This window comes from Drosophila virilis, chromosome X (assembly GCF_030788295.1).
Source record: "Drosophila virilis strain 15010-1051.87 chromosome X, Dvir_AGI_RSII-ME, whole genome shotgun sequence".
NCBI lineage: Eukaryota > Metazoa > Arthropoda > Insecta > Diptera > Drosophilidae > Drosophila > Drosophila virilis.
In genome coordinates this window covers 16,376,847-16,392,474 of record NC_091543.1, presented here as the reverse complement: position 1 = coordinate 16,392,474, position 15,628 = coordinate 16,376,847, and the positions used below count along the sequence as shown (strand labels likewise).

Below are 15,628 nucleotides of genomic sequence, written 5' to 3'. Positions count from 1 at the left end.
TGCACTTTGCTAGCCAATTCGCGCTTACTTCCAATAAGACTTTAAGTAAAAGTAACGCTTAAGCATGTGCTAGTCTTATTAGATTTCTTACATTGGCACAACAGCAGACATAACGGCCGGAAATGCTGCTGCCGCCATCGCCGTCGCCATCGCCATCGACTTCCTGCAGTTCCCTAGCTTTCTTCTCTTGCAGCCGAGATTTGTGCTGCTGCTGTTGCTGCTGCTGCTGCTGTTGTTGTTGCTGTTGTTGTTGTTGTTGCTGTTGTGATGGCGGCGGCGCAGTCAACTGTCGTCGACGCCGACGCATTCGGACCGGCGACCGCGAGCCGACATAATTGGAGAAACGACGTCGCGAATGCCGCACTATCGATACCCAATCGATCATGTTGTGAAAAGTATTTTAATTTGTTTGGGCTTTATAAATTTCCCGCAGCGTTGCATTTACAATGAAACCAACACATGCACACACACACACACACACACACACACAGACGTAGACAGCGGGAACAAAGTTAGTTCTTGTGTATTTTTAGCGTGTTGGTTTTATTTCTTGTTTTTCTTCGCCTAAGTACACATTGTAATACACCGTTATTGAAAGTAAGCAACAAGTTGTGTGTGGGTGTGTGTACATGCTCCAACCCCCCGCCCCAAGCCAAACTTCCCTTTTACGCTTACGCTCAGCCGGAGGCTGTGTGTGTGTGTGTGTGTGTGTGAGCATGAAAGAAACTCGAGTAAGTGTGTACATACATACGTTTTATATATGCATATGTATGTACATATTTACAGTAAATCCGCTTGTGTATATGTATTTGTGCCCTTAACGCCGCTTTTAGCACATTTGCTTACATTTTTGATGTTACGTACGCGGAATATTTTTACCTATTTGCCTACACACACACACACACACACACATGCGCGCGCGAATAAATATGTTTGCAGTAGACTAAAAGTTCACATGTCGAGCAGACAAGAAAACATCAAATGAAAATCTGGCAACTAAATACAGTCGTGTACAGTATGTATTAGCTACACTCATCGTCATTTGTTTAAGTACAGTTACATTCATTAGCCAACAATGTTGATGTTTTTTCAGCCTTCACATATGACAGAGATATGGATTTAACAAAACTCGCTTTTTCTTCATTTCTTAAGTCTTTTTGCAAAATAAATAAAAAATTTTGGTCAAATTTTTAAAATCTTCTGGAGTCTAAAATGATTTAATTCAATTTGTAATACTACTACTGAGTGCCTACTGTCCATATTTGAACGACTTGGAGTGTGTGTCTTTTTGTTTTTTCTTTGTTGGGGTGGACCTTATTTCCTGCGCACCCACACTTGTATGTACATGCATATGTTTCGCACTTTCTATGTAGAGAATTCGTCTACAGTTCGTAATCCTTATAAAAGTTAAATGAACAACTTTTTTGCATTCGCTATAAATTAAAGCTCTATTTTGCTGGACTGATCTGAGCCCCATAAATTCCCAACGCACAGTGTACATAAATGTATGTGTATCATAAAAAACCAGTAAATTTCAAAAATCACAAAAGAAAAAGCCGCGTTTCTTAGCGCTTCAATCGAATGTGCGCGAAAAACTGGCGAAAGACAACAAAAGGCGGCAGCGACGACGGGCGGCTGTGAAGCAAGCTGCCAAAACAAAAAACAAAATAATAATACTTATATGTATGCACATACATTAATACATATATATACATATATAGATATATATACATATACATTTTATTTGTTGCCCAATGCCAACGAAGAAAAGCTGAATGAAAAGCCGACTGAGTTAATATGCTACATACGTACATACATATGTGCATAAGCATGTATGTGTGTACATATGTCAATGTGTATGTGCAGTTGTCTGGCTACAAGTAAAGACATCGAAATATTTTGTGAAAACATTGCCAAAGCGTATACGTAATACACAGTAAATACAATACATACATAAATAAACAACTATGCATATACACAACTATATATACATATGCATACATATATGTATATAAGCACTGCTCTATGTATCTTACAGGTAAAACAGTTTTGCGTTGAGATCAGCGCACGATTTAAACCCTTTGGAAACTGTGGCAACACTTAACATTTGCCAGCATCTACGCTGAGGATGACACTTGCAAGCTTTTGCTGTGTTAGAACGAGATAGCAACATGTTGTAATTAACAGCGCCAGCAGAAATTGTATTTGTTTTGTGTGTATGTATAACATTAATGTTTAACAGCTGTTCGCCATATGCGTATACTATATGTAGGGGCATGTGTGTGTGTGTGTGTGTGTTTCGCTGGATAATGTGCCAATTTTGTAACTGAATTTGTAGTATTGAAAAATTGTATATGTAAAATATCTGAACTGCATATGCATATATTTGACCTGGTATTTCTTAGGACCCGTTTAATTTGCTAGCAATTTGTTGAGAACTTGTTCAAGAGAAATCCAGCACACAATCAATTTGAAGAGCCACGAGCAAAAAGTGTTTAAAACTCGAATCCAACCAATTTTGAAATGCCGGGCAATTTGCACACGATGGCGACCTAACGACAGTGCGCACACAGGCGATGGGATTGGAGACGGAGGCGGAGACAGAGACGGAGACGGAGACGGAGACAGTTGACGGATACGCGAAAGTTGTGCGACTCGACACGTCGACGACGCTGTTGTTACTGCCACGCGCGACGCACGAAGTGCCAACGCCAGCGCCAACAGCAGCAGCAGCAGCAGCAGCAGAGGCAGCAGCAGCAGCAGCAACAACAACAACAACAACCTTAATAGTCAAAGGCATCGTTAAAAAGGGGCGGGCAGGAGGTAAGGGTCTGTGTTGAGCGTTTAAGCACTGTGCCGCCTTGCATTAGTTAAATCGTTAATCTTGGCTATTGAGCAATTGATGATATTGCATTTTATGCACAAGCATATCCTTGAAAATGCGCCTCACACCCCAAACCCCCTCCCCTCTCCCCCGCGCTCTCCGCTCACATCCTTATCAGTTATCAGTGTGCAATCTGGTCAAAAGAAAATCACCAAAAGCTGTCGCTACATTTGCATGCATACTAAGAAGCTAGTATATATGTATGTATATATGTGCACACACTCACACACAGACAGGCACACGGTTACGTATGTCTTACATACGTTGACTTACGTTCTACGTTAACGTACTACGCATGTCAACAGCTATACGTGCTTTAGCCTGGATATCGCCTCTACAATAACAAAAGGCCAGCGTCGGCGCAGGACAAAACGACGAACAGACGAACGGTTGCGACCCGACCCCGAGGCAGGAGCACAAGCATAAGCGGGCGGCACGAGTGCAAGGCGTGAAGGCGCCCATCCACACACACACCCCCCCCCCCCCCCACCACCCTCCGACCACTCTCATCAAGAAGCTTGTACAAGAACATGTTCCCGTTATTCTGCCCCTGACTGGGTCAACACAAATCATGTTGCAAATACAAAACAGACGACGCTAACAGTTAAGTCCTTATCAAATTTGAAAGCGTTTCTGTGTGTGTGTGTGTGTGTGTGTGTGTTAGCCCAACGGTTGCTTGGCTACACACAGACCCACACAAACAGGTCGAACAGAGGAATAGAGCGAGGGCGAAGGAGAGAGAGAGAGAGAGAGAGAGAAGGGAGGGAAACAGCGGGAGGTAGCAATAAAAGAAGGCGAGAAAAGCAATCAAGGCTTGTATTACAGTAAAAACCTGTGAAATTGACCCGCCTCAAACGTTTTGACACTTTTCTAGTTGAGCACTTCCTGAGCAAAAACTTTGCTTTGCTTAACTGCATACTGATTTCAACTTTACGCTTTTGCGCGCACGCAAACAACTCTCGCATTTTCGTTAACACACACACACACATACTTGGGTATACATAAAAGCCATTAACTGTTCATATTTATATGCATATATATATTACCAAAAAAACACCCGCCCAGATCAGTTCCACAATCAATCAATCAATCAAGCTCAAGCAAGTCCCGATGATTGCTTTGGTAATCTCCTTAATCGATTTACACGCAGCATAGACTATACTTATCAATAACACCCGAAATTCTAGTTGGATTCCCATATTAGTTATTATTAGTTATCATGTTTGAACTTGGTTCGTCAACGCATATAGATATGGTTATTCCCATGAAATATACAACTCAATGAGAAAATGCAGCAAAAATATATTTCTCACATTTCAAAGATATCAGACTTCCTGATAAATCTGATTTTAACCAAGCTCAATTAGATAGGCAGATATATAGTTGTTATCGATAAATAAGTAAGCCGGTTCAAACTCGGAATTACATTTGATTTTTTTTATTACGAATCGAAACCCGAAACAAATTATTTTCAAAGATGGTTTGGCTTACATAAAAAAAAAACTTTTAAGGGAGCATAAGCCCCAATCATTGGGTTCATCTAAGAATATTTCGTAGATGCCAATTTTGGGCAGAGATCAAATTTAGCCCGTGACTTCTATGTGAAAATATATACGCTAAACAATATTTTCAGTAGAACGGGGCAAATGTAAATAAATAAAATATGAATGAACGAAATAGATAGATAAGCTAAGTTTAGAATTTAGTACCTGGAGATGTGGTTTATGGGATACCAGGTGTACGAACTTAACCGGTTCGAAACGAAACAAAATTGGCAAAATAAATGAAATTGGAAATTTATAGAAATTTTTTCATGTCAATTACATGACATAATAATCCGAACTGTCACAAGTACCGATATATATATATACCTATAAAATATATATACCTACGTAAGCTTGTTATCGTGCGACTATCTTTCCCTATAATAAGCAATATTAAGAGGATTAAATATACGCTCTTAACTGGTATGATATGATTGATACGTCAGATAGAATGTTATCTCTAGATATTTCCTGTATAAGTAACATCAGACATAAACAAATCGAAAATAATTATATAGATTTTCATAAAAAATATATCTGACGAATTATATATTGCCCGGTAGCCGCAGACACTTAGATAGATAATTATTTATATGATTATATTGTTAATTGTAGTATGATTATGATACGGAAATGGATGAATTAATGTGCTTACCAAAATCTCTTCCAATTCATTTTTAAATGTTCTGCTCAAGGCCTCGGCATGCGCGGCCACGTTTGCGTTCGCGTTTTGATTAAGATTTGAACTTGGATTGGGATTTGTGGCATCGTTGTTAATTTCATAGACGCAATTGCGATTTAGATTGGTAGTTTTTATAAACTGCACAGTAGGTTAGGATTAAAGACATAAGGCAGAGATAGAATATAAGAGAGAGAGAGAGAGATAGAGAGAGAGAGTGAGAGAGAGCAACATGAGATAGAGTTCCAGATGTTATAGCTATCTAATCAGATTCTACTATATATATTTATAGAGAGCCAGGCATATTTATATGGAGTTGCAGGATTTTTAATGATCGAATGATTTGATAATGCATCCAATAGGAAATCGAAAACTTTACGCTTGGATTATCTCGGGTTAGTTTTTACTAAACATTTGTAAGTAAAAATAACTACACGATCTACACAAATAAGTAGTATCTTTTGATATTTTTCTATATCATTCCGAAAATATTTACAATAGAAACTTTCAGCTCTATGCTCTACGAGTTATTCACTTGAACAGCTACGAATAATATTTATCTATTTATCTAATCAGGGAACATTTATTATATACAGATATATAGATATAGATATATATACACTTACATCGGCTATCTTTGTGGCCTGTCCATCCTTCTCCCACTTGGTTGCAATTTGCAATGTTTCGGCGGTCTTTTGTTGTATGCTCTTCGAGTCATCCAATAATGTTAATTCATAGAATTCTTGTATATCTGAAATGCGAAATAAAATATATTAATTGGGGCACATTGCACACTTTACAATACATGGAGCTTAGCTTGGAGTTGACATCTTTGAAAGTCGTAGATAACACAATTTCTTTTTAATTCTTTTCTACCTACTCTTATATTTTATAGGTTCGCATAATCTTCGAGCTACTACTTTATAACTCTTTAACGGTTTAAGCCAATGCAGATGCGATTCGGAAAACCATATTCTTGAACTTGCATCCATTAAAAATGGCTTAAAAAATGGGACAGAGGAAAGCAACTTCTAAGTAAATATATTCTTAATCAGAATGACGAGCTGAGTCGATCTAGTTCATGCTTGTCTGTCGCTATATATGCCCTCAATTAAAGCAAACCAAAAATCGGAATTGGAAGAACTATAGGTACCTAATTTGCCAAATTACGAACTTTTTATTTGTAAGTGCCAAATTAGCCGGATACGTTTAGTTTTAGTTTTTGAATATCTCCTTCCGATCTCTCCATATCAACAAAAAGATTGTACGCCTAGAGCCTTGTGCTTTAGTATGTAAACACATTTGGGTGTTATCTGAAAGCCCTGAAAACTTTATAAGGATCGAATCGATAAAACCCGAGTTATGCAAGAATGCCAACCCCAAAAAAAGACGCAGCATGCGTGCGTGTGTGTTGCGTTTATGTGTATGGAGCTGTACAGGGTATCTGCCAGTCACGCACTACCGACCAGAGCACACTTATTATACACACAAGCTTGTGCTCAATTTGAGTTTCGGATAACGCCTTGACTGGTTGGCATGTGAAAAGTTTTTAGGTCAAGCGTTAGTTGGGGGCGTGTGTGTGTTTGTTCGCATTTGGGTCTGGCCCATGCTCATCAATAAGGCGAAAGTCAAGTGGCCTAAATGTAAAGCTGAATGCGTCAATTCAATTTCCTGCACACGTCAATATCTCTACCCTGCCCACGAGCGAGACAATGTGGATAGCAAGGAAAATGCCTGCATATATATACGCCCGTATATATAAGTATATATATATATATATATATGGTGTATGTGCATAAATTGGATACATGGGACACAAAGTGTGTATGTGTAGATAGAATTAGCAACAGCTGCCCTAACGAGACGTTTGTTTATGCAACGCCTGACACTTGGCGTAATGTGTATCAAGTTATGGATTTGTACGATTTCCGTCCTCGTCTGCTTGACTCAGCACAAAAACCAGAGAGAGCTGTGCACAGCATTTGGATTTACAATGAAACCGAATACCAGACCGACGGACATGATGTTATCAGCTTAAGCATATATTTCAAGTCATCTCAGCCGAGGTTATATATGGGACTGTTGAGTATCCCAGCATTCAGAAAACCAATAACATTTCTCGAAACATTAATCAGACAAACAAATATCTGAATATTTCTAAATATCTATATATCTAAATTTCAATTTATGCACTTTTTATACTCCAGAACTCATGTTTAGCTATATAATATAGACTATTCTGAGGTCTTTCCAAATGCTAACTGATTTCTGAATATTATCAATAAATATATATACGAAGAATTGTGTTATACTCACCGAGCAGCGCTTGAAATAGGCGAGACTTAAAAATGCGGATGACCCGTTCGATTGCGATACGCAGAGCTCGATCCTGTGGCTCCGACAGACGTGCGTGATAATCCTCGAGCAGTTCAAGGGCTCGATGAGCTTCTGCAATGCCAAAAAAAAAAGACGAAAAAACAAACAGAAAATATTATATATACGCATGATATTGATTATAGGGTGTTGGAATAAGAAAAAGTTCGATCTAAATATATGTTTACCTAGGCTGCAAGCCGCACCGATGCGCGGCCGAAATTCAAATTTAGTTTTAATATGGAAAAAAAAAAGGCTGTGCAAAGTTCCCGAACTGAAACTAAAACCAGCGTGCTGGTTCAAACCGTGCAACGAACCAGCGAGAATCTTTTAGAATGTGCCGCCCTTTAATATATACCTAAATAGATATTTATTTATTAATGTAGTTCAACTTTATCGTGAAGTTTAAGGTTAAGACTTTGAAAATTTTCACCTGCAAGGCTGGAAAACGGATTGATTGCAATTACATAACTCATTTCGAATTAGTTGTTCGCCTTCAAGTATTTATCTATTTCACATTTTTTCATCAATTCACCTGCTCGCTGTGGCATAATATATATATTCCATATCTTTAGTTGGAAGGCTTGTTATATGTATATCTGATTTGATGACCCGACGGGGGACATTAGCCAATCGTTACATTTACCTAGACCAAACACCTGCATAACATATGTCTCACTTTGTGTATCAAGGAATCGTTCGTCCGTTGTCAAATCCCCACCAGCTGCAGGCACCTCTGCCGGCAGTGAGATCTCCTGCGGTTGTTGTTCTTGTTGTTGTTGCTGCTGCTGCAGCTCGAACGTCTCAATGGAGCTACAAAAGCGGCTCAGCTCAATGCGTAGACTCTCCGAGCTGCTGCTGCTGGCGGTGGATGCCAGCGCTTGGCTGGAGAGGATGGGCAGCGTTTGTGGGCCTCTGGGTCGGCGCAGGCTGCACGATTGCGCCTCAAACTCTTCGCGCGAAACATCATCGCTCTCCGACTTGTCAAAATAGCCGGACTCGACGTCCGGCGTGCGCTGCTCCGCCGTGGATGCCAGCATATGCCCATATTCGAGCAGATCCTGTGCCGAGTAAAAGCATTCGACAGATTCGCGCACGCTCTCGCTGCACTTGGCAACAAGCGGCTCGGTCGGCACCCGGCGCTGGTTGCCAACTGGCTCCCCGACCACTTCGTGGTCGGCAACCGGCGGCTCTGGAGCTGTGCTGGCTGCTGCCACTGATTTGGCAGCCACATTTACATCCAGCTCGACATCGATTTGCTGCAGTTGCATTTCTATGGCTTCTGTTTGCATGAGCACCACCAGCAGTTGGTCTGCTGTGGATTGTGCTTGTTCTGCATCGATTTGCTTAATTGGATCGACCGTATCTAAGTTGTCAACATCATCAACTGCCGATGAGTCCTCGTCCTCGTCCTCGTCCTCATCCTCGTCGTCGTCATCGTGAAAGGTTTTATCATCGCTGCTGAGTAGCTCCTCATTTGGATCGCTGCTCTTCTCCCGGTCCGAATCCGTGTCCGAGTCCATTTTTCGTATATAACCCAATTACACTGGACTACACTAAACACTAGACTACACAGCAACCGGCAGCAACTGGCTCTGTGCGGAGACCGTGTCGTACTGCTTTATAATAACCCATCCGCATAGGGGACCAGGTACATAGTGTGTGGCCTCTAGTTCAATAAATCAATAAAGATTGACTTAAAAAACAGAACAGAGGCAAAATTAGCTGCTAACCCCCCCCCCCCCCCCCCCCCCCCCCCCTCAACGACCAACATTTACAGGCCCCCAACTATTTATGCTTTACCTTTCTGGCTTTGCATCAGTTTTGGTTACAGTTTCAGGCTCGGAGTCTTTGGGGTCAGTGCACAGTCTAACCTGGATGACATTGCCATAAAGTTGGCCAATGCCCGGCCGCGAGGCTTTTGCCAACAAATTGATATGCATACACACATTTGACTGTGTGTGTGCATATATACACATATATCTTTGGCTTCTTCGGAAGCACGTCACATACTTATGTTGACCTTCATTTATTGCCCATTTCAAAAGTTTGGCAGCATTTGCTTGTTTCTAATTTGCTGCTTCTTCTATTTGTCTATTCTCTTCTTCTTCATTTTTTTTTTGTCTATTTATTGTTTTGGTGCAATAGACTAGCGTATATTGCATGCGAAAATGTCAAATCATTTTAAAAGATGTTGCTTGGTTCGGTTCACGGTTCGGAGCTATGGCTCGCCTAGAGGCATTTGCTTTTTGTAGGGGAATTTAGTTAAATGTATATTTAGTTAATACTTTATGTTTTCTTTGACAAAACTTGGGCTGTTCTTTGGCTAACTAAACCGATTTCGGGTTTAGGTGCCCGGATTGATAACTTTCGGTTCAAGGCCGGCGCGCACTTTCTTTTTCAGCTCAAACCTGATTTGTACAAAAGTTTTAGCTGTTTTCTCTGAAAATAACCATATTTAGCTGGTAAATAGCTGAGGTGTCAACACTGGTATTCCATCTCTCTATAAAACAGGCTAATTGGGATTGGCTGACATTTGTCCCATTCTTATAAGATATTTGACTTATTATGCTGGATCCTAATTGAAACACAATCGATCCCCTTTCTATTCAATATACTATTTAGAGATCTTATCTGAGATCTGAGATCTTTTATAATACCAACTATTAAGATCTAAATCCTATAACTGTACTAGCTATTAAGATCTATATTCTTTATTTATACTAACTATTAAGATCTAAGATCTATACGAAATCCAACTTTTAACGTTTACAAACGTTTTCCCAACAATTTTCCTAATTACGAACCCCTTAAACAAGTTACTAAAATTGCTAATTAAACGAATTAATGAACTTTAGTTGCACAAACTAACTAAGTTTCAAGCACATCATTAAAAACTCTCGTAGTTTTAAACTATTTGCGAAAGTCTAACATGTTTACCCTTTTATTTTAATTCATGAACTATTTTAGTTTTAGCTCTAAGGACGCTTGATTTTTCTCTTAGTATGTGCTTATTTTGTGCAATTAGTCAATGTACCGCAAAATGTTTAAACATTTTGTTGCATAAATAAACATGATAAACAGGAAAATACGCTTACCTTGCTTTTTCACTGGCATTTTGTAGCTGTTGTTGTTGTTGTTGTTGCTTGTTTTTTGTTTTTGTTGTTGCTGTTTGTTGTTGTTGTTGTTTCTGTTGCTTTAGCTTTGTTTGTGTATTTGAATGTCGTTAAACTCTATATGAATACACATATATGAACACACATACACACATGCATAAATATACATGCATATATAAATATATATGCATGTATATGTATGTATGTATATATCACTATTGTTTATGGGATTTGCTGTAATATCTGTTATGCGAGTTGTATCTGTGCGTGTGTGTGAGTTCATAAGCATGTATACACGTATGCGCTATCTACAAACATGCATACATATGTATGTACACATGTATATGCATGCCTTTGGCTCTGTAACTAAATACATACATAATTATTGCAAATATATACACCTGTCATATACACACATAAATATGTATGTGTGTGTATTCTTAACGCTTTTTGTTTATTATTTTGATTGTTCACTTCTCTGGTCTTGATTTAGTTCAGATACGTATGTATGTATGTATATGTATATATGTATGTACATATAAAGATATTATTTATGCACTCAGTTTGTCTTGTTTTGTAAATATTTTCGGCAGTTGTCGATTACGTTTATAAATTTTAATTTCAATTTTGACGTCACAAAACTTTCAAGTTATTCACTATGATTGAGTGTGTGCGTGTGTGTGTGTCTGTGTGTGTGTGTCTATGTGTGTGTGTTTGTGTGTGTATCTCTGTGTGTGTGTATGTTATTTCTGGTCACGCATGTGCATATTACAAGTCAAATTGATTTCATTTCATATTTCATATTCAAAGCGAATTGAATCTGGCGGCAGACGATCTGGAAAAGAAATCAAAACAGAAAATAACATATGTACACGTACGTATGTATGCATGTATGTATTTAACAAATTTCTTTACTTCAATTAAATATTCTGGATGGAAATGTAGCTTAATAAAAACACGCACACGGACACACACACACACACACGCACACGTTCGAAATTTTTTGAAACGAATTCAAGAAAACAACAAAAAATAAAATAAATACGAAAAAAAAACCGTAGTGTCGAAATTTTTGTCGCCCAAAATGTTTGTCTCTCTTGTGGCGGCTATTGTCTGATTCCTGGTATCTGTCGTCTGCTGTCCGATATGTGGCGGCTATACATGCATACATATGTACGTATACATATGCACATGCATGTATACACATGCAAAACATGCATACATACATATGCATGTAGATATAAATGAGTGCGTCTCTTTTTGCGCTATTTCAGCGAATTCGCTTGCTTGTTTTGTATTATTGCTCTCGCAGCAAATTGTATGAGGCAGGCTGATTTTAAAGAATCTTTCGTATATTTGAATACTTGAAATGTACATAAGCAGAACGAACAATAACTGATTGCCTCACGCGTGCCTGAGCATTGCAGGAATACTACGCTATTCATGCTTGGGAACCGTTAGCCGTCGCACCCGCGCCCCCACAATACAGCAACTGACTCGAGTGAACTCGAGCAACTGGCCGAGCGTGTGAGCAAGTCCCTCGTAAAAAGTGTTGCCGAGTTACATTTGAGAAATAATCAAAAGCAAAAAGAGAATAAATAAAAAGCAATTTAAATTGTTAAGTGCAAAGCACATGTAAATACAAATTAATTGCTTGTAATATACTATTTCGATCCAAAGCTGGTCCTTTAATCAAAAAAATAAAATAAAATAGGCATGTCATTATTAAGATTTTTTAATAAATGGAAATTGAAAATGTGCAATCATTATAAGTAGTTTTCCCATTACCTCTCAGTTATCGACCTACTTTAGTTTATTGACATGTAACATATTTATGCCGAAATAACTGTTTTTAAAAGTCACAATCATTTGCTAAGACCGCAACATTTTTGTTTTAAAATTACAAAATATTGGCAACACTGTTCGCCGCGAGCGGTGTGCCTAAAAGTTCATTTTCAGACGCGGCTCGTTTCTCACTCGTTCTGCTCCGACTGCCGACTGCCGACTGCGACGTTGAGTGAGTTTCTGCTGTGAGTGTGAAGGATCGTTTGCAACGGTTAATTTTTTGAATTTACAATGAATTCCATTCACATTTTATGTATGCATGGCTTCGGATGATGATCATAATGAATGGGATCCAGCACAGATTTATCACCGCCATCACGAATAACACGCATACATACATAAATATGCTTGTAATCCATGCAAACATTCCACTCCAAGCTGTTCCTAGTGCCTAATGTCCCTTAAAAACAATTCCGTTTCCTAAGTACCAACATTTTCATACTTAATTAACCCAGCAAGTGAGAACATTAGGCATATTTCCATTGCCTTTATGAGCAGCGGTTTTTTTTTTCTACAAAAGTATGCATATTACTTAAAATAATCGAAGCAAGAGAGCACAGAAAAATGAAAAGCAAAACGAAAAGGAAAAAGCTGATGAGCAAGAGGGCAAATGCGAATTATTGTGTGCGTGTGTGTGTGTGTGTGTGTGTGTGTGTGTGTGTGTGTGTGTGTGTGTGTGTGTGTGTGTGGCTAAAGTGGCAGCGCCGGCAAGTTCAATCACCTTTGGCTGGCATTACAAGCCGATTACTGCCGTCTTATCCTGTCGTTTGGCAATAAGGACGAATGATTGCCAGCGCTCTTTTAATAATTTACGTATATTTCGCTGCGTGGAATGCATTGTATTGCTTGCTTTTCTTTGCTAGTGGCAATTACTCTAATTATACGTGCCGTATGATTGATATACGCAATGAAAGCCTTTTAATATGCACGCTCAAAGGTCCTGAGTTGAATTGCACGACTCAAGTGGTTTAAGCCAAACCACAGCAAGCCAAATATAGTGTAGTGTAATTAAAGCAACTGGATGTGCGTATAGCGTTTATTTATGCATACGTATACACGCACGCATGCACACATACATGTGCATGTTTGTATGTATATGGGTTACACGTGCGAGCATTAGGCACGCACGCACGCACGCATCCACACATACGCACGCATCAAGGAGAACTCATTAAAGTATGCTATAAAAAGATACCGCTATGCTTATGCTTATGCATATTCGTAGTGTGCGTACACATTCGATTTCCAGTTCGATTATTTAAAGGGCCGATAAATTATGCTGTGACCTTGACGCAAGTCGCTTGAATTCTGACTTAAGTTAGGTGACAGCTAAACGCGCTTATTTCAGCGAATCTTCTCTATGTATGCATGTACGTATGTATGTACGATAGTACGTAAGCAAACTATGTACATACATATACATATATTATGCATGTATTTTTATAGCAGCTCATGCATGTACATATATGTATGTATAATTGTGTTGCTGTTAGTTGGGAAAATTAATAAATTAATTTGTTATTCTTATTTGGCTCGCTTTATGTTTGTGTGTGTGTGTGTGTGTGTGTGTGTGTGCGTAAGAGCATTTATTAATGTACACGCTCGCATACAAAAGCAATTGCAATTATACAAGATTTATTTCTTTTAGTTGCCTTTTGAATTTATGTACGGTATTTTTAGATAAGCCAAACAAATGTCTATGCAAATGTAGTATATGCCACACACCGAACACAAGTTTATATATGTATGCATGTATTTATACTTGTATTTATGTTTTAGGCAACATTACGGGAATTTGTTACGAAAAAAAAGAAACGCAGCGAAACGACGAGCACACGAAGTTGTGTTTTTTCTTATTAGCTTATTATTAAATAAAAATAAAAATAAAATATTGCGAGCAACATTTGCCGAATTTGCCGCCAAAGCGGGGCAGACAAATGCATTTGTGTACATACATATGTACATACATATGTAGATAGTATCATTTATGTTTATATTGTGCCAGCATGCATTTGTCATGTTATTTGTTTAACAAAACTACTTTTTTTATAGTTTTTTTTTTTTTATATTTAACAGCTCTCCTTAGTGGAAAGCGAACTCCTAAATGTAGGCCTTTAAAAGATGTTCCTATAAATGTGACTATTCCAGTAACACTTCAATTATATACGTTTATTGCATTATGAAAACTTGTGTTATGCAAATAAAGAAAGCAAACATAGTTTATTTGTATTAAATTGTTCTATGTTTTACATACATGCATAAATACATGTTTACTTATATGTGCACTATAAAGTTTATAGCATACTTTACTGTTACATATATATATATACATATGTATATATGTAAGCTATGTACGCTTATGCACACACATTCATATAAAGAAACTTTTTCACTCACGAACAAAAAGTTGAATAAAGAAGTTTTGACGTTTCCGCGCACCGTTATGAGCTCACTGATGCTCTGGCAGCTGATGCTGCGGCTGTCACGTTACACGCACGCATACATGTGTAGCGCGTACATATGTACATACATGTGACTGCAAATCTATATGTACATACATACGCACAATTGTATGTATGTATAAGATACTATGTATTTGATTATTTGCTTGCTGCTATTCGGCCCCAGGGCAGTCGTCACTATCAATTTTTGAACAACATCCCTGGTACATATGTATATACAAATACATTATGTATATCCTTATGTGTACATTTGCATAAAAAAAATTAAAGAAAAAATAGAAAACACGCACGGCCGTGTTTTTTTTTTTGTTTTTTGCCCTGTTTTTACTTGAATATGTATGCCTGTACATACTTATGTACACACTATTTTCCGTATTCATTTGTCAATGCGAATTGCATTGGGCTATTAACAAACTATTGTCACTAACAATGGAAAAAATAACACAATTCTGTATTACATACACGTTCACACATCAAAGGACATTTGCTTGGCACAGGCCTCGAGCATTTTATGTTAAATATAAATAAATTACTGTTTGCGTTTAGCATGAAGCACGTTGAATATATTACGATTTTCTGCTCTCTTATAAGCTCGCAAGTTACTTGGCTGCTGGTTGTGGCTGCCTGCTTTGCCTACTGCTCGCATATCTGGCGCATGCGCGTTGCATTTGCATTGTGAGCACACGGCAAATGCAACGGGCACATGCATACATACATATATGTAC

The 15,628-nt window shown here is 38.4% G+C and overlaps 1 protein-coding gene across 17 annotated transcripts in view; it reads right to left on the bottom strand.

Moving 5' to 3' along the window:
• dlg1 (discs large 1) overlaps positions 1–10,992 on the bottom strand; it is a 36,543-nt gene extending 25,551 nt beyond the window's left edge. For 7 of the 17 annotated variants that reach the window (XM_070210531.1, XM_070210535.1, XM_070210536.1 and 4 more), the window contains exons 1-4: positions 8,127–9,068; positions 7,424–7,555; positions 5,734–5,858; positions 5,084–5,248 (exon numbers count right to left, since the gene is read on the bottom strand). In XM_070210531.1, the coding sequence (XP_070066632.1) occupies positions 5,084–5,248; positions 5,734–5,858; positions 7,424–7,555; positions 8,127–9,003 (1,299 nt within the window). In that variant the 5' untranslated portion in view covers positions 9,004–9,068. Of the gene's footprint in view, positions 1–91; positions 546–5,083; positions 5,249–5,733; positions 5,859–7,423; positions 7,556–8,126; positions 9,073–10,578; positions 10,714–10,974 lie in introns of those variants that run through there. The other 10 variants (XM_032440017.2, XM_032440018.2, XM_015169107.3 and 7 more) reach the window with 9 other exon arrangements.
• Positions 10,993–15,628: the final 4,636 nt, after the last annotated feature.